The 20,111-nt window shown below is 38.7% G+C and overlaps 1 protein-coding gene across 4 annotated transcripts; it reads left to right on the forward strand.

Moving 5' to 3' along the window:
• The first annotated feature begins 925 nt into the window (after positions 1-925).
• ccdc9 (coiled-coil domain containing 9) lies at positions 926-18,121 on the forward strand. Of its 4 annotated transcripts, none has more exons than XM_079611361.1 (16): positions 926-1,073; positions 1,548-1,603; positions 1,982-2,086; positions 2,310-2,459; positions 4,230-4,592; positions 4,964-5,047; positions 5,133-5,300; positions 5,994-6,178; positions 7,273-7,331; positions 7,552-7,599; positions 9,198-9,312; positions 12,514-12,655; positions 12,775-13,246; positions 14,070-14,198; positions 14,289-14,387; positions 16,802-18,121. In XM_079611361.1, exons 2-16 carry the CDS (start codon positions 1,601-1,603, stop codon positions 16,804-16,806), a joined length of 2,127 nt encoding a protein of 708 aa, XP_079467487.1. In that variant the 5' UTR covers positions 926-1,073; positions 1,548-1,600; the 3' UTR covers positions 16,807-18,121. The 4 variants fall into 4 exon arrangements, with proteins under 4 accessions (XP_079467487.1, XP_079467488.1, XP_079467489.1 ...); XM_079611362.1 differs by having other exon boundaries at positions 5,997-6,178; XM_079611363.1 differs by lacking the exon at positions 7,552-7,599.
• Positions 18,122-20,111: the final 1,990 nt, after the last annotated feature.

Below are 20,111 nucleotides of genomic sequence, written 5' to 3' on the forward strand. Positions count from 1 at the left end.
AAACTTTATTGCTGCGATTGTAATTTTTATGTAATTAATTCTGTCCAATGACCTTAACTGGGTTTCCTAGAAGCGGAAGTCGTCATAGTTGGGTAAACTTCTATAGCGGTGAATGAGAAACTACATTAAATATTTTTTATTTTGTGTTCCGTTTTGCTCAGATAGAATAAGAAAAACTCCACATTTGTGTTTTCACAACTTTCAAAAAGAGTAAAAAAAAATAGAGAAATTGATGACGACAGTCAGAAGAGAGAAAGATGTAAACTTTACCTTAAAGGGATAGTTCACTTTAAAATTAAAATTCTGTCATCATTTACTCACCCTCAAGTTGTTTCAAACCTGTATTAATTTATTTTTTCTGCTGAACACAAAGAAAGATATTTTGAAGAATGTCAGAAACCAAACAGGAGTCTGTACCCATTGACTTCCATAGTAGGAAAAAATACTATGGAAGTCAATGGGTACAGACTACTGTTTGGTTTCTGACATTCTTCAAAATATCTTTCTTTGTGTTCAGCAGAAAAAATACATTAATACAGGTTTGAAACAACTTGAGGGTGAGTAAATGATGACAGAATTTTAATTTTAAAGTGAACTATCCCTTTAACTTCCACAGCCACTGTATTTGAAACACCCAGGTGTTTACTAGTTTTTTTGTAATTTGATGCAAATGTATAGTAAAGTATAGTGTTATAAATTAATGTTTAAATGTACATAACCTTTTTTAAATAAAAAAATTATTTAAAAATAAAACTTTAGGATTTACGATGTGATGGTCTGCTTTGAACAATAGCAGAGTAATAATACTTCAGTGTAGATTTATTGAATTAATTATACCCTTTTTTATGCTTTTCTTTACCAGCTGTAGCAAATCAAATCGGTCAATCCATAGACAGTAAAAAAAAGGTCAAATCCCACACTAAATGACTTTTATTTTGCAATTCCCCCTCTTTTGACGCTCACACATAATCTGGAAGTGGAAGCTAATGTTAACGGAAGTAGATTGAGTAGTCGGTCTCCGTTGATAGAGTGCACTTTACAAGCCACTTTTAGGGGCGCTGCACTTGCCAGAGGTAAAACAATGCGAATTTGTAAAGGTCTTATGCATGGCTTTATATATGCTGGAGTGTGTTTGTATGTAAAAATTCAACTGCCTTTTTGTTTTACCGAACAAATAAAAAACGACTTAAGCATGGCTGCTGAATAGGGCACATAGACACTTGGCGGCTTCTCTGATGATATTGATACATTGTTATAGTCCACACGCTCCATACAGATACATTGTTTACTGTAAACCTACTGCCAATGTATACAGACGTTTAGCTCTTATGTTCGTAGTGTTGTGTTCTCACTAATACGCTTATGCGGGGATTTATATAGTCTGTGCTCATAAGAGGGTTTATGTCTTTATGATGATGCCAACCTCTCCAAATATTGTGTGGTTTGAATGGGGTCGTGATCACGCATGCAATTACATTTGTTAAAAAAAAAAATTTAATTAATTGTTGCCGATATTGCATCATCTTATCTTGTCTCTTCCCGTTTAGGTATAGGAGTTTCTTCAGCTCTCTACCTTTTGTTTTAGGACAGGCTTCCAGCCATGGTGAGGCACAATATCATCATTCTATCATACAAGTTCTTGAAATGTTCCTTGATCACCAAATCAGCATATTATAATCATTTCTGAAGGATCATGTGACACTTGCATCACAAGAATAACACACACACACACACACATATATGATAATTGTGTTTGAATTATTATATTCATTGATTATATAATTATATTTGATGTTAAACATAATCAATAATATGCAAATTCCTGGACAAATTACTCCCAGTACCATATCTGGTCTAAATATGTTGAACATGTCGACCCAGTGTTTTAACACTAACCGTAGAAAAACGTAATCACATTGTTGTCTCCTGTCTCGTGTATTGGCTGCAGTTGTGTGACATCTCTCTCTTCCCTTTTGGTCAGTCTGCAGTGGTGGATCTAAAAACAAAGGAGGAGAAAGATGCTGAGCTAGACAAAAGGATTGAAGCTCTAAGGAAGAAGAATGAGGCATTGGTCAAGAGATATCAGGTGAATTCGGATACTGAAATTTGATAGTCTGCTGCCACTCAGAGTGACTCTGCCAATTAGTTTATTTTGTGTACTAATAATAATTATTTATTTTGACTTGAAGAATTGGCTGTGGTTGTTATTCATTGTACGTAACATTCAGCCCTGCTCAGATTCAAAGCTTTTAACTTGATCAGATTTTATTAATTCATTTAGTTTACTTTTCTTTCTCTTGTTTCACCAGGAAATACAGGAAGATAAGAAAAAGGCTGAACAGGAGGGCATCGCTGTGACAACAACTCGCAAAGCCCGCCCTCATGAACCTGAGTCGGAACGGAGAAAGACAGAGAAGGAGAACTTCTCAGTGACCGTCGACTTGTCTAAACCAGCTGGGGTAAAGACAGACGGCAGAATGATTTTATAGAATGACCATTTACCACAATGTGCCATGGTTAAATATATTACATTATCATTGATTCTGGAAAAAAAAAACGTAATGTCTGCAGGATCAGATGCGATCTCTCGTGCATTTTGCCTAATTTTTTACCTGATATAAACTCATGAGATACTGTATCAGAACTTCTGTTTATTTAGATGACCTGCTTCATTAACTGAATTGTAGGAAATAACTATATTGATACCGCTGTCAATGCAATATTGTCAAATGAAGTCACCTTTATTTATTTAGTGCTTTATACAATATAGATTGTTTTCAAGCAGCTTTACAGTGATAACAGGAAAATAATGCATTCTTGCTGTTGTTCAGCTGAAGTCGGTTCAGTGTTAATCAGTTCCATTGTAAAGTTCATCAATTATTAAATTAGATTATTTAATCAATAAAGCAGTTCTGCAAAAATGTCATCGTTAAGTTCTCACACAACAGTGTCAGTACAGTCAGATCAATAATATTGTTGAATATTAAGTGTTGTGTATGTTAAATATTAAGTATTGTGGAAAAAAATAACTAGTTATTGGTGTGTGATATTGACAAAACAAAGTGTAATTTAGATGTACTTAGACTGTTTAATACAGATCAGAGGAGTTGGCATGAATGCATTTACATTATTTCATATTTGCATATGCAAATTATCATAGTATTATTTGCAAATGTGAAATAATAAATAAATAAAAACACTTAAAATATACAACTAAAAGCACCAGTAGGTGATTGCAAGTCACCATCTTAAAGAGTGAGTCATTTAAACAGCTTATTCATTGAATCACTGACTCTCCCTTTCGACATGATGATACATATTGCACACCCCTACAAAGAACTGTGATATATCTTCACAGCCCTAAAGTCAATAGATTGTCAGAGAGATGGCTATTTAAAACTAAAATATGAATATGGGAACTGGATACACGAGTATGTATTGGATAAGTACCCATGTTTCTTAATTCAAGTTTGATTTTGAAGACTGCTAATGATTTGCATCAGCTTTAATATTGAACAAGAGCCTGTAAAAGTTAATCGCCACTCCCATTTCTCACAGCTTTTAATTTCCCACCTGGGGAAGGCTGTGACGAGCTGTAGAGCATTTTAATCAATACCTGTAGAGTTTCAGTGGATCACAGATGGCCCATGCAGCTGTGATTGAGCCTCCTATCGTGGTCTGTGAAGGTCATGCCTTTTCAATAACTGAAAAGTGAGGGAATTTTCGTAGAAAATAAACTTGTTAAACTAGAAAGATGGACATGGGAATCGCTGCCCTGTAAAAGAATCTGATTCACAGATATTGTTCATGGTAATATGTTATATGCTGTTTTGTAATTAAAAATAGTTGTATTAAATTGACATAAATCTAAAATATAAATATTAGACTTTAAAGACTTTAGAAATTGTGCAAAATTAGAAATGGTGTCTTGGCAACTACCTGACAAAAGTTTAAGTTTAAGCACTTAAATAAATAAAAGTGAAATAAAAATAATAAATTGAATATACTACGGTAATAAAAATGACAAAAGCACATAAAATGACTAAAATTAGTTAAAATGAAAACTGAAATTATAAAAGCCAATTAAAAATATTGAGTTACTACTATAAGTTGTTAACAATAATAAATACTAAAATTACACTGCCTTATTAATGTAACCGAAAAAAACAGGTCATGAGCTTTTTTACTCATGGACTAAAATCCACAAAAACTTTACACTGCCTTTCTAGGATAAGCGTGTGATGAATGACAGGAAACCAGCTGGTAATCGTGGTGACCAGGGTCCAGAAGAAGAAGAGTCTGCTTGGCCTCGCTGTGAGAGCCCCCCCAACAGAACTGGATCAGGCCGGCTGAGCAGAGCTGGTCACCGTGGAGGAAGAAGAGAGCCTCGTCCAAACAAAGGCGAACCGTGGCCAGAAAGGCAACCTCAAGATGGTGAAGGTGGAGAGGGTCCTCCCCGTATTGAACACTCCTTTAGAGCAGGGCGGAGAGGAGGAAGAGGAGGAATGCAAGGAGGAGGAAGAGGCGGAATGCAAGGAGGAGGAACACAAGGAGGATCGCAAGGAGGATCAGGCTCAGACAGGAAATCAAAGGTTACCATTGACATGTTCTAAATCAGTTTGTGGTTGAGATATTGTAGAACATTGTTGTAATGCATTCACTTACAAAGTCATTTGGAGGTGTGCAAAATGTACAGAAAGGAGAATGCAAGTCCCGTACTGCTGTTGCTTGCCAAATTCATTATTTATACACAGCGGTGCTTCGTCAAGCATGTATTATATCATTGTAAGATAAAACATCGCTGTTTAAATAAATATAAGGAATTTTCCAGCACTGACAGGAAGTGTTCTTTTTGAATATTTTAGATCTTTGAAAACAGTAACAAAGATTTAGTATCTAGACAGAAGCATCATAATCTACAAGCATTTTAATATCCCGTTGATATCCAATTTCTCCTCTTCAGGAGTGGGAGGAGAAAAGAAGACAGAACATAGAGAAGATGAATGAGGAGATGGAAAAGATTGCTGAATATGAGAGAGGTCAAAAGGTATGTCTCGATCAACGCAACTTTCTCCTATTAATGTAGCAGCCATTATCTATTTGATATATTCACACACATTTATCTTTTGCAGGCTGAGGGAGAGAAGAACCCCATCAGGAACTTCCTTGATGACCCACGGCGCAGTGGGCCAATCCCAGACATTGACCGCAAGGAGGGAAGCCGACGACATGTGCGCAACTGGGGTGGAGTTGACTTTGACAATGTGAAGACTGGTCCAGAGGTTGAGAAAGAATGGACGGTACTGGACATTTTCATTTCTTTGGTTTAGCTTAATACACAAGATGCATACAATACCGTTTAAAGGTTTGGGGTCAGTAAGACCCCATTAATACTTTTATTTAGCAAGGATGCATTAAACTTATCAAAAGTGACAGTTAAGACTGTTTGTACAACATTGCTACAAAAATATATTTTGAACTTTGTCTCAAAACATCAACAAAAATAAATAAATCACGGTTTCCACAAAAACATTAACCAGCACAACTGTTTTCAACATTTAGAATAATAAGAAATGTTTATTGGGAACCAAAACAGCATATTATAATAATTTTATTATTTATTTTATTATTTTTATAAAAATTAGGTTTTAAAATATACATTTAGAAAAAAGTTATTTAGGTAATATTATAATAATAATAATACTGTTTTAATTTGTATTTTTAAATCAAATTAAGCAAGCATAAGAAACTTCATTAAAAACATAAAAAAAATCTACCAACCTTTTTAACAGTAGTGTATAGAGACCAGAATATCAATTATACACCACCCAAAACATACTCTGACCCCCCTTTGCAACTGCATAGAAACACCCTGGCAACTACCTACAATACCCTATCATTATGAAGGGCCAGTCATTTTCTTTTAGGACCTGTCCCACTGAGTTTTTTTTTTCTTCCTTGTCAAACTCTCCTTCTCTTTTTTAATCTCATAGCAGAATCGTAGGCCAAGTGGTAGAGGCTCAGTGGATATGACATTATCCATGACGGGTAGAGAAAGAGCCGAGTATCTCCGCTGGAAAAAGGAGCGAGAGCAGATTGATGAAGAACGGCTGGCTCGTCACCGTAACGCCACTGGCCAGTGGAAACGAGAGTGGGATGCGCAGAAAACCGATACAATGTGAGTGTCAGAGGCATAAAGGTTGACTATTATATCTATGAATATGCTATAGAATCATTGAACATTTAAAGGGCCAGTTCACTAAAATTGTATTCCTGTGGTTTTAGTCCCCTTCATTTAGTTCCAAACCCATATGTCTTAAGGCAAGTTCACACTACAGGATTTTAAAACGTCGGGCTGAACTGTGCAGTTCACACTACATGACTTGCTCTCTGCGAAATCAGGAGTGTTCAAGTTGTTGAGCTGTTCACACCACACGACACAACGTGATTGATCCGCAACAGGAGGTAACTCACTACAAGAGTAGACAACAACTCTATCATCCAACGATTCTATCTTGTCTACAAACCACGTTTTATCACGAAGAAATCACGCGATAAAACGAACCGGAAATGACGCAATACAGCACGCGCGCCACTACCCAGTGAAGAAGAACACAAGTACACAACACGCGAGTCTTTGTTTGAATATGGACGTCAGACAGAAATTAGTGCTGCAATCAGTGACCTCAACCCATGCCTTGCTCTGATTGGCTGTAGCTCATGGCATCACATGTGGTTGAGTCGTGCGACAGCTCCAGATATCTAGCATGCTAGATATTTTTCTGGGCTCGGCGACGCGTCCGCGAGGCGTCTGCGAGCGTCTTTGATGTGTTGTTGGCTCTTTCATACTAACAGATTGGCGAGCGTTCATCGGCCGCTAATCCCCCGCGATTTGTACGCGATAACAACCCGACCTGTCGGCGAGCTCAACGATTTGCAAATCGGGCTTAAATTGGGCTTAAAATCCTGTAGTGTAAACTAGGCATTACTTTCTTCTGTTGAACTCAAAAGAAGAAATTAATGCTGCACATTCATTATATGGTGAAAAGAGACCAGTACATTGTCCTTTTTGTTTTCATTAGTAGATTGTCATTCAAGTTTGGAATGACGTAAATGATGATATTTTGGGGTGAATTATCCCTGTAATTTCAGCTCTGACAATTTTATTTCTGTCAGACTGTTAAAAAGAGAGACAGAGAAAGACTGGATAAGAGTAATGCATGCTGACAGGGTGAGAATAAGACTGCCAGTGACCCTGAGGTGTTTTCACAGGTTCAAGGAGGACTCAGCTGTGGCCGGAGAGGGCACACAAGAACAAAGCAACAGGAGAGGTAAACCGCGCACACACACAGGCACAGTGACCACCTGTTCTGCTCAAACCATGAATGTCACCCCATGTTTTTTGGAGTGTCTTATATTTTATACAGACAATCAATAGTCTGTCATACATCAACAGTATAGAGTAGTTACATGTACACATTTATTACATTTTTGCTTTGTGAAACTTGTCTTTTTGCCTGTTTGGTGATGTTCTGTGCTGTGGTCTCTCAGCAGCTAGAGGGCGCAATGCCCATCTACAGCAACGCAGTGGACCTTCAGGTCAGCTTAAGGCATGGGAGTGTGCGTGTGTGTCTTTACCCCGCTTCACATTGGCTCTAGTCTGAGTGCAAGCAAACAGCTGTTCCTGCACTGATAGTTTCTAATTGCATTCCATTCCTTCATAATAAATTATAGTGGGTGGGTGTGTATCTGATTGTATTATCTATTGTCTCAAGATGCAGCTCTCTGGACAGCTCATAATTGCTTTCTGCCAGTTGCATAGCCATCGTTACAAACTTGCTTCCCGGTCATTTTGCTGAGCAGAAAACATGCACCCAGCCACTCCTTGTGTTCTTGACTTGGTTGACCTTTTCTTCTTTATAAACTCAAGCGTAAAAGCTGAGATTATTCTGACATATAATATCATTAACGTAAGTAGCAACACTGTAAATTAAGTGTTCCTATAAATTAACACTGTGTTTAATATTCTAGTTTTGACTGATGGAAACAAAACTAATGGTAATTTTAGTTCTGACTGTGGTAAATAAGTCTGTTCCTCATCTTAATTTTCCTTAAGCATTGCCAGTCACTTATATCCCAGGGGTTTGTGGATCCTAAATATGCATTAAGATAACTCAAATTCACTTACAATATTTAAGACTGTAAAATATACTAAAAAGTATAATTAAAACTTAAGATTTGTGTAGGGTTTTAATTTGTGGACGGAAAGACAGGAGATGCTTCAGGTCTCAACAGTAAGCTTAAGTTTTTTTTGTTCTGCCTGCCTGATCAGGCCTGTAGTTTCCTGTGAGTTTATGGCCCCAACATTTTACACTTTTTATATTTATATATTTGTTTAGTTATTGTTATTATATGTTATTAATGCTTATTTAATATGTATTCTTACACTATTTAAACATTATTATACATTTAGTTTTGGCTTTTTATTATAGAATTGGTCTTAAAATTTGGAGATACCATGTAGGCCCTGCATCCTCTGGAGATGTTTAAAATGAGGCCATCTGCACAACACCTAAAATAATATATATACATACACACACTTTGGAACTGGAGCTATTAATATGGTTACTTCAGCAAAACATGTACATTCAGCAAAACAAATTGTCCAAAACAACTTTATATATTTTAACTTTTAACCAATTGGCTTATACTCAAGCTACATTTCCCTTTCTGAGGCACAGTCTTCTAACTTACATCACTCTTGCCCTAACATTGTCATTCTCGCACTGTCTCCTGAATATTGACATTCCAAAGCTGTCACTCAAAACATACCAAAGTACCTATTTTGCACTGAAGAAAGTCTGGCTGCTTCTGACACATGCTCGTTTGCTGATATCTTGGTTTTGAGTGCTTCACAATCCCAGTATCTACCTCACAACATTCAAGTCAAGTCACGTCACAGTGCTGTCAAATCAAGCCCACATTTGCATGTTTTTCTCATCCGTTCCTCTCCTCTTATCCTGAAAAGTGATGCATAGAGCCGAGCGGTAATCCAGAATGACAGGTGGCCATCTGTTACTGTGTGCCCAGGGCCATCTCTCCACCACAGATTTCATATGCAGAATTGTTTTGCAAGGTCTTGCTTAGCCCCATGACACCCTTCAAGGATAAATATGGCTATAATCTCTGTTATGCAGAAGACAACAAGAGGCCGCCCAAGGCACCAACCTTTGGCGAGTTCTTGGGCCAGGGCAAACCCAGACAGGGAGGCCGTGGACGAGGGATGGGCCACGGTCAGAGCAAAAGCTACAGGTATGTAATGGTTAAATCCTAATTGTGGAGAATTTATGTTTTGTTTTTTTGGATGGCACTAGCATGTCCAGTCCTTCTCCCGGAGATCCACTATCCTGCAGAGTTCAGCTCCAATGCTAATTAAACACACCTAAACCAGCTAATCAAGGTAGTCAGGATTACTAGAAAGTGTTCTGGGCCAAGTTGAAGCTAAACTCTGCAGAACATTGGGCATCCAGGAACAGCCCTGCCCAGTCCTAGTATGGCCTTTTCCACTGCGTGGTACGGCTCGGTACGGTTCGTCTCGGCGCGGAACGGTTCGGCTCGCTCCGCTTTTCCACTGCGTGGTACGACTCGACTCGGTACGGCACGGTTCGGTTTGCTTTAGCTCGGTTGCTTTTCCACTACAGTTAGTACCGTTTCAAAATGGGTGGGACTGATCGTTAATAGTTGCCGCCTCTACTGGCTCGGTAGTCACTTTTTAGTTTTTTTAATTTGTCCCTACACTGTTTGTAGGTTCGGTGGTAGCCGTGTGCGGCTAAGAGCTGTGCTACTTCTTGGAACACTTTTTCATTCCGTGTTGCCCCATCCAGCTCTCGCTGGATCCGCTCCTCGGCAACCAACGAGAGGAACGTCTGCACCTCGTCCACTGACCACGTTCCATTTCTTGTTTGATTTTTTTTTTACTTCTTTTGTCAAGTAAATACTCTAAAAACAGGTGCTACTGTGTTGGCTGTTGTCTGGCTATTTAAATCTAGCGGGTTTAGTGTAGCAAATACAATGACGCTGAAGTGACGATTGTGTCTGACCAATCAGTGATCTGCAGTGTTTTCACGTCACATTTAGTATCGGTATGGTACGCTTGGAACCTCAACAGAGGTGGTACCATTTAAAGCGAGCCGAAGCGAGCCGTACCGTACCGTACCATGCAGTGGAAATGCGCCATAAGTGAGCCGTACCGTACCATGCAGTGGAAAAGCGCCAAAGCGTGCCGTCCCGTACCGAACCGTACCGTACCATGCAGTGGAAAAGCGCCAGTAGATCATGCCCTAAACTGTACAGTCTACACTCAAGTAGAAGTTTGTTGTAGAAAATTACACATCAAGGATGTCATTAACACAATTTTGAAACTTAAAATTACAAGTCAGACAATCTATTTCCTCATAAGCTTAATGAGCACATGAATGCAGTGACCGTCGCAAGTCTGTAAGACACCAAGTGCCCCTCAAGTCCACCATTTGGAAAAAAGGGCCATTAAAGTGCTTGTCCTTTTTTCTAGTAGCCACTAGGCTTTAGTTGTGTCATCTTAACTATGGCCCAGTTTCCACCTGATATTAAGATGTGTTTTCAGTGATCCGATCACAAGTGTCCAGCTGAGAGTCCTTTCCACTTGGTATTAACGTGTTTTGACTGCGTCTTGTCTTTGGAGACTCAAATACTTTTGAAGGAATGAACCGATGTTACATAGCTTATGAGCGAGTAGGAAAGGAAGTGAATAAAAAGGATGTGGAAGGAAGTTGTGATTTCCACTGTAATCCATGTGTTTGATACAATGCAGTGAAGTTTAAATCGATTGTTTTGGTGCAATTTCTCACATTGTGTCTGAGAATGGTCACGTGGTAGGTGAGTGTGCGGCAAGCAGGCGGTGCTTCAATGTGGTGGGCCTCATTTATAAATGTTGCGTACGCACAAAAGAAGGCGTACGCCACTCTCTCCGCAATAATTGGTATTTATAAAAAGCAAACTTCACGGGAAAATGTGCGGTCCTTCACGCAAGCTCTGACCCAGGCGTACGCACACAAACAGGTGAAATGAGAAATGGCGACACCGTCGGCAGATGGAAGAAATGTGAAAGTGTGTGAAACTGTAGACCGTAAAGAAATGACAATACTGCCTCTCATAAATAACATGAAGACTTGACAAAGCAATTACAATTAACAACCTACACGAACACCCGTTGGATCGATCTGCAGTGTAAAACAAACAAAATCAAACAAAAATTACAACAGAAATGCAAATTAACACATATTTGCAAAAAAAAAAGTTAAATATGTTCTGCAATAATATTGGCATGTTATGCAATTCATCCTCATAAATAGTATGGTAAACTGAACGAAATAATGTACAAAACTGATATTCTCGTCAATGTGTCCGTCTGGCGGAGCAGATATAGATGCAATTAGATAGATAGACAGACAGATAGATAGATAATTAGGGAGATATATAGATAGATAGATAGATAGATAAATAGATATATAGATGTATTAATTGTCCACTGGGGAAAGTTGTTTTCATAGTAAAAATGTCTTCATCAGCTACGGAATCATGGTATTCATGCATATGCCTTTAGTTTGTTTTATTTTTGATAAAATAACATATGACGTATGTCTCAACCATTCAGAAAGCTGCAAGAAATTACATTTGCACTGAACTATTTCCCATTTCCACGTAGATTATAACCGACATCTGTAGCTTGTCTGATGCAATTAAATGGATGGAAATAAAATGCCCCATCACAATGCGTAATGACTTGTCCGACCATTTCTTTTTTATTTCGGCCACGGTCCGAGGTTGTGAGCCTACAGCATTTACGGCGTCTGAAACCTTTTGCCACTCAAGTGCCTTTTTGGCATTAGTAATGCCCACACTGTGCCCTCCAAACAACATTTTTCTCCTCTTTTCCACCTCGCCAACGATAACTTCTACTTCACATTGAGTGAAGTTACGTTTTTTTTATTTCCTCTCTGTGTTTGCTATGATTTCGCAATCGATGAATATTAACTTGTGGGCGTTTCACGGACTATTTATGGGCAACTATGGGCGTGACATGAAGCCGCAAAAGCTGCGCTACATTTAGAATGGATTGTGATTTATTAAGGGAAAACTGCGTAGAATGTGCGTGCGCACTCTTTTATAAATCCAAATATTTCTGTGCGTAGGCACGTCCTATGTTTCATCTGTACGCCACTTCTGACGCAAATCCTACGCAAAGTTTTATAAACGAGGCCCCTGATCACTAAATATTTTAGACCCTGTATTTAGCTTGACCACTTGTGATCGAATCACAAAAAATGCATCCTAATTCCAGGTGGTAACATGGCCTGTTATTTGCTACATGCAATTGCTATTTGGAGGCAGGCGGCATTGTGGGTAGAGAAATTATCGTTCTAGAGACCATTTCCTGAATAAACATTCATTGAGCAACATTATTCTTTCCTAAAGCATGCATGATAATCGGTGGGAAGGAGAAAATGAAGAGGAGAAAGGAAGAAAGGAGGAACAAGAGAAGGAGACTGATGAAAAGGACAAAGGGAAAGAAAACGAGAGTGAGGACGGCACCTTCAGGGCTCCATTGTCAGACAAGGTGAGAAGCCCGACAACACTTAATAGGTATAGAGTATTATGGTACCAAGAGTTCTTTTGAATGAAATTTGATTTTAATTAGTCCGTTTCATTTATTCCTGACCTTCTCCTGCTGTGCAGAAGAGTGATGGAGGCCTTGCTGAAGAGGATGAAGATGAGTGGGAGGATGCCAGTGATGGTGAAGAGGAAAATGCGGAAGAAGATGAAAAAGCAGATCACGAGGAATACTCGAAAGATGCTAAACCAACAGAAAAGACCCATTCCTCTCCTGCACCCTCTACTCCCAGCCCAAAAGAGAAACGTACCCCAAGACCCAAAGTCCACATCCCTTCCCCGCAGGAGACGCTCAGTACACCAGAAGGGCCCAAACCCCTTAGCCCTTTCTCCCCACTGGATAGCCACCAGCCGGTGTCAGATTGGGGTGAAGAAATGGAGATGCTTTCTCCTAAGAGCAGTCTGGGCGAGAGCCCTCTGAGGCCCAGCAGCACTGAAAGCAGTCCAGCCCAACAAGAGAGCAACCAGGCCGAACATAACACGTCCACCACCCCCAGCCAGCCAGAAGAACCAGGAAGAAACGAAAGTACATCTACAGGTGAAATAATCATGGTCTTTATTTAGTACATCACAGTTTCTCTTTTTAGCGGTGCTTGTTAAGACAAAGCCTGGGGTATGTTTTGTTTTTCCACCTGCCATTACATCTCACACATGGTCAAGCATTCTAGTCTTTCAACTTTGACTCCATTGCCCATGAACTCATACAGACGGGTACAGTTGTGTTCTCCTTCTAATCTTTCAGTCACGTTGTACAATCGCTGGTACCTTTTGACCTCCTCGCATATTCATTGTTGTTGGCTAGATCTTCATATTCCATTATTTTTACTTCTATTTTCCGATCTACTTTGACTAGTTCTTTCAAGCAACAGCCCCGCCATTAGTGTTACCCCCAGTGCAGTGCTTCTCAAACCTGTCTTGGGGACTCCCCACCATTGCACATTGGATTTTGTATGTCTCCCTCATTTTAATTCAAGTTTTGCAGTCTTTACTAAAAAGCTGGTGAGTTGAATCGGGTGTATTAGATGAGGGAGACATACAAAATATGCAGTGCTGGGGGTCCTGCAGGACAGGTTGGAGAAGTATGGCTCGAGTAGACAGTATTGCAGACAATTGCATGCATATGCTCGTGATTTGGGCTGAAAAGAAGCATATTTTAGTATATTTAGCATATATTCAAGTAACAACCGTAGTAACACAGTAAAAAGAACAACCACATTGTAAATCTCAACTAACTAAAACTATTACAATTTTATTTGTTAATTAAAAAAAAACAATCAGTGGGCTTCAGCTTTATTTCAAAGTCAATCTTTGAGTTTCTGTGATGTCTTAGTAGTGAAACTTAATTGTCTTTTCACATTCAGTGGTGGGGTCAACTTCCTGTGAAACACAAGAGTCTGTACCTGCTGAATCTGCCGACTGTACCACCTCGAGCAGCCATGACACAGCAGATTCCGAAGTGCCGCCCACCCCAGACAACACCAACCAGAGCAGTATGTCAAAACATTTCATTAACACAGTTCAACATGATTTCCTCCAAATTAAGAATTCATTGTAATATCCTATTTATCCTCTTGATGCAGAGGACAGCGACGTCCCTATTTTAGAGCCGGGTCAGAGCGAGTCCGAAACTAAGCCTGGGGAGGAAACGGCAGTGGATTCTTCAGAGCAACCGTCCTCAGGTGCTGTTCTTATTACCAGCTTTGAGACTGTGGCTTTTCGAAAGAAGTCCCTTACTTCAGCTGACTTCTAACAACTAATCAACGTCCTCCTTTTTTCAGTCTTTCTGGTCTCTCTGTGTCTCTCCCTCCCTGTTCACTACACTCATGTCTCCCTTATGTCCCCATGTCCATCTGTCTCATGGCATGAGATGGTGTCTGCTATCGGGCTTGTCTCTATTGACTTTGACTTATGAGAATGCAGCTCCTCAGGCTGACAGTCCTTCCCTCCTCTGGGACCGACTGCTTCTGTCTGCAGCTTCACACTGGCTGTCATTTTCCACTGTGAACCTTGCACTCCTCCTGCACAACTAATATGCCACACAATTACTGTGCTCCCGGATCCCCCTCATTGTCGTTCATGCACCTCTTTGATTTCGCACCTCTCCCTGGATGACGTGTTTGGATATGGGTTCTGGCGTTTTCCCTTTCCATGCATGCCACAAACTGCTTGTGCAAATAAACATTCATTTGATTTTATTCCATTTTTGCAAAACATTTATAAATGTGTAAGTGTGTGGACTCTAAATGGGAATGATCTATAACATCATCCCAACAGGATCCCGTTTGCTCATCATTGAGGGGGAAAGCTGTTTGGCATTTCTCCCAGAGCAGCTTGCAGAGATAAATTATACAGGGTAAACCAAATGTGGTTCCAGAGACTTATTAGATTTCATGTCATTTTAATTTTTATCATGTGTGAATGTCTTATCAAGCCACACAGAATGAATGTACTAGGTTCACCAGTGGGCAAATCAGGGTACTTTTTACAAATAAAATCCATTCCTTATTCATATAGACTGTAAAATAATAAGTCCTCTGAAATGATCAAGGTTCCCACAGTCTTATAAAACATGGAAATAGCAAGACATTTTAAAATTATGCTTTTCAGGCATAGAAAATTTATTAAATCTTGAAAATCATGGTTATTTGTGAGTAATCTTTTAGTTTTCTAGTGCTCTGTTTAAGTAGCATCGGCTAGACTTAAGTATTTTTACTCGCTTTGAATAACAGTTTTGACCCAGAGCACATTCAAATCACATTGTGTTAATTTCTATCTGACATGCACTTAAATCCGCCCCAGTAATCTCAATAAAATCTGTAATTAGTTTTTAAGATTACTCATCCAGTAATTGTAAACAACTCTAAACATTAAAATGTATTGCTCAAAAGGAATGGGAACCCATGGATCATACTCGATTCCTGGTTTTATAACCGCAAAAATGAAACCGGTTTTTGAAAAAACACAATTTGAAATATATATTTAATTAATTATTACATGCACAAAACTGTTTTGTTTAAAAAAATCTAGCCAGAAATTATGAAATTATGAAAAAAATGAAATTGGTGGCCTTTATTCTCATGAGTTTTTTTTTTTTTTTTTTTAAGTCTGAAATATGAATTCTCTTTTTAATTCCCTTTATAAGGTGCGGTCACATTCACCGTTATTCAGTGAATTTTAGCAGGAATCCACACAATCCGGAATTTTGCATTTGCAATGGGTTTAAATTGGTCACGCAAATTTGCAGCATTGACCAACAGAAAGCTTCTTCGTTTAAAAGCTTTTGTGTGAGCGGTGCTTTATATCTCGCTAAACCAGTGACGAAAGACAATGGAGCTTTTGTGCCTGCAAAATTTTACCGAAATTTCGCTAATGTGGCCGCGCCTCTGTGTCTGTAGGATGTTTTACTTTTTACAAGTGTATGAATTTGTAGTTTATACTGTTGACATTTGGCATGATGCTGGAATGGCAAATAAATGTTGTGCTGCTTGTTACTGATTGTCTTCCCTTTTCCTTTGAGCTAATTTGATTTGAGGAACCACTCCTTAGTGTTTTGTGAATGTTTGATGTCATATCCTCTCCAATGCTGCCGGCTCAACCCTGTCACTTGGGATCACTGTCCTTCTCCACCTGCTCCTGCTTATTCTCATTACATCATACCAGTTTACTAACTGCTCATTAGCAACTAATGAGTGGATGTGATTTGTGGCCAATTCCCTCTTTCAGATTTCCATCAAATCAACACAAACGCTAATGGCTCAATAAGATTCTTGTATTTCCTGTAATTCAATTACTATGCAACATTTAGCGTGTTTGAAAGGAGGAAAAGGAGGTTTTTTTTATTGCTAAAAAGCTTTTATGAGGAAATTGCAGCCGACTTTCAGATCAGAGCGGTAATTAAACCCTTAAACTTTTTGTCTTTTAGTTTACCATTAGGAGGCACTATAATGAAACGATACACTTACATTTGTGCTCTTTTTGTCAACCAGACCAATTGAAATGGTGGTTTAGCATCTTCTTCTTATTATTAGATCACTTATACTGGGTGTTTTCATGTTAATCTTTTCATCCTGACTACTTTTATGTATGTCAACAGGCTGAGGACTAAAATGCAGTAGGTGAACTCAGGGGTCCACAGACTGAGAGAGGAGGTAAGCAGAGACATCAGGTGTAATGGACGACTGTTGACTGTAAATTAAAGGGGCCGAGGGAAGCGTCTTTGGATCCCTGCCAACGCTTCATCCAAACAACTCGCTGCATTGTTTAATTACTCCTCACTGGCTGGGACTCTATGCTGTTGTCGAGTTGTGTTGCTGCTCTTTTCTCACGTTTACCTTGATCAAACAGTAAGGCATGTCACTCAAACCGCAAGATTACATTTTTATGACGGAGCGGTGCAAGTGCCTGTTCCCCAATGTTGTTTTATCCGAGATTTGGCACAACAGCACTCAAGATACATAATATCTGAGTTCAGATTTACATTTGAGGGTCGTTAAGGAACAAAGTGTATTTATTGCTGAGATCGGCATGCTTGATTTTTTTGCAATCCCTTTGTAAACTAAGGGCATTACTTTTTTCTTTTCTTTTTTTATCAGGGCTACTTTTGAAACTATTGCATAAAGATGAAATTCTCAAATTACATTTTAATATTATTTTCATGAGGATGAGCTGTAGATTTTAAGTTTATTATAAACAACTGGTGCCCTAGACATTATGTGCACACTTACCAAAGAAGAAATCATGGTAAATTGTAGGGTTTGAATGAGGAAAATTGACAATTGGGGCATCAGATAATGTGTACCTCATTGCTATCAAATCTAATATTAGTTTGGTCATTTTTAGTGGTTTGTTTATTCGTCATGTTTGTTTAGTAATCTTATGCATTTATCACAGGTCTATTTGTGTGTTCCTGAATTTAAATGAATTTGACAGGAACTTTTAAACTGACAGACATTCCAATGCTTTGTGCGAGTGCTTGTTTCTCTCTTCACATGTGAGTTATATATACCTGTTTTTCAATTGAGCTCATGGAGCAGAAAGAATCATGACATTTGTGATTGTATCGTACCTGCTGCATCTTCCTGCAGATGAAATGTCTTCCTGTTTTGGGTAATTCTATATATAATTTGGTTTGCCTCTTGTAGGAGGTTTGGTTTGGCTTTTCAAATGTGCATGTAGCATGATACTGAAATGTTTGTTGGATTTTCCTCCTAAGTTTTCTTCTAAGACTACATGCAATCAATTTTTTTTTATAATTGTTTTTAGTTTACTGGAAATATTGTTTGGTTGCTTTTATCGCCATATTATAATGTGTGAACAGTAAGCAAGCAGTGCAAATGTTTCTGTACTTTGTAAGCTGTCATATCAAATAAATGACATCTTTGCCTTATGCATTCATTCAAATTTGGCTCAAGATTTTTTTTTCAGTAGCACTTTATTTTACACTCCTATTACCCATGTAACATACAATGCATGCTATGTACTAATTATTATAGTTATCAACAACTGGTTAATAACTAGGTACTAACCTGAACCTACTCCTCCTAAACCTAACCTTAAAGGAATATAAATGAAAATTATGTCATTTACTCCCCATCAAGTTGTTTCAAAACTGTGAATATCTTTCTTCTGCTGAACACAAAGGAAGATATTTTGAAGAATGTCGGTAACCAGACAATTGCTGGTCCCCAGTGACTTCCATAGTAGGAACAAAATACTGGAAGGCAATGGCTGTCCTTTGGACAAATGGCTTTGTCAATGGTTTTCAAACATCAACTGTTTGGTTACCGACATTCTTCAAAATATCTTCTAGAAAGAACGAGGGTGTGTAAATGATGACCATTTTCATTTTTAAGTAATCTATTCCTTTAACCCATGTAGTTACCTAGGCCTATTAACCAGTACTTTCTACATGTAGCCTACTGTAAAATAAAGCACAACCATTTAAAAAAAAAAAGTAGGATTTTGTTGGATTATTGTGTGCATATGTGATGGTTAGCCCCTTCCCCCTATAACGTACAAGATTTATTTATTTTTTTATCATTAAAATGTTGCAACGGTTGCAACGCTATCTCACGACCAATTCGTACGAATTTGTACGAGTGATTAAAAGGTGGCTAATTCGTACGAATTTGTACGACCTCACTCGTACGAATTTGTACGATTTGTCTAAACCCACGTGACGGTTGGGTTTAGGGGCGGGGTCAGGGGTAGGTCATTCGTATGAATTCATACGATTTTGGCAAATCGTAAAATATGTACGTTTTAGCAAAAAACGTACAAATTCGTACGAGTGAGGTCGTATGAATTGGTACGAATTAGCCACCTCGTAAAATTCGTACGAATTGCCGTGAGTAGCAATTTTATTATTACCATATTATATAGGCTAAGGTAAGTTACTGTTTTTTTTCCCTGCGTTTTGAGATCATAATTTATTCATTAAAATTGCTAACCTTTTTCCAGTGTAGGCTACATTATTGAAAATTAATTAAATCAGCAAATGAATGTAGGCTACTAATATATTGTACTATTCAATGTAAAAAAAAAATCATAAAATCTCCTATAACAAAACTAGTAGGCTACTGCCTTTAATCACTTTTATTTACAAAATAGTAGCCTATTTACAAGTGATGTTGTATAGGCTAATATGCATTTCTAATTACATTTTATTTGAGTAATAAGGTATTTCCAAATCCTAATTTCTGAAATGACCTTTTGATTAATTAATTTAATTAAATAATTTTCTCCATGGAGGCCAGTCAACTCCGCCCAGTGTTCACCCAGTACAACTCCTGTGTCTGTGTGCATTTCTGAAACACTGATGGTGCAGACGACACTCATCCCTCAGAGAAGAAGTGCAGGAATCCGCTCACCTGAATCGGGATTCACGGCAGATTCCTCAAAGCCTCTGAAGAACAAACACTGACCGCTGGAATTATCACGAATCAGTTACCGCAGAATGAGAGGAGACAAACCCGTCCGGACAACCGGAGGAGAGGAGACTCGGCGACCGAGTTACCCCGGAGACCAGAGGGTGAAACACGCCAAAAGAGCCACGAAGATCTGGGTGAAAGTGGCGATGGGTATCGCTTACTTTATGTGTGTTTCAGTCGCAGCTTTCTTCTTAGCCATCTACTATGTGCTCTTCTGGACACCAGGTGATTCCACGAACACCACGAAGACAACAAACCTCTTGTGCAATCAGGGATAGAGAGACATGCGCGCGGCTGGATTCACTCTCTGTTACACTATTTCTAATGCACTATGCAAACTGTCCCAACACAGCACATTTATCAGTGCGGATCACTATTTATCAGATATCCTTCCTCTACTCTGACTTTGCTTATTTAAAATGGACGACTGATAAACGTACATTTTATTAATAACTTATTAGCCTATATTATATA

This window comes from Phoxinus phoxinus, assembly GCF_949152265.1.
Source record: "Phoxinus phoxinus genome assembly, chromosome: 4".
NCBI lineage: Eukaryota > Metazoa > Chordata > Actinopteri > Cypriniformes > Leuciscidae > Phoxinus > Phoxinus phoxinus.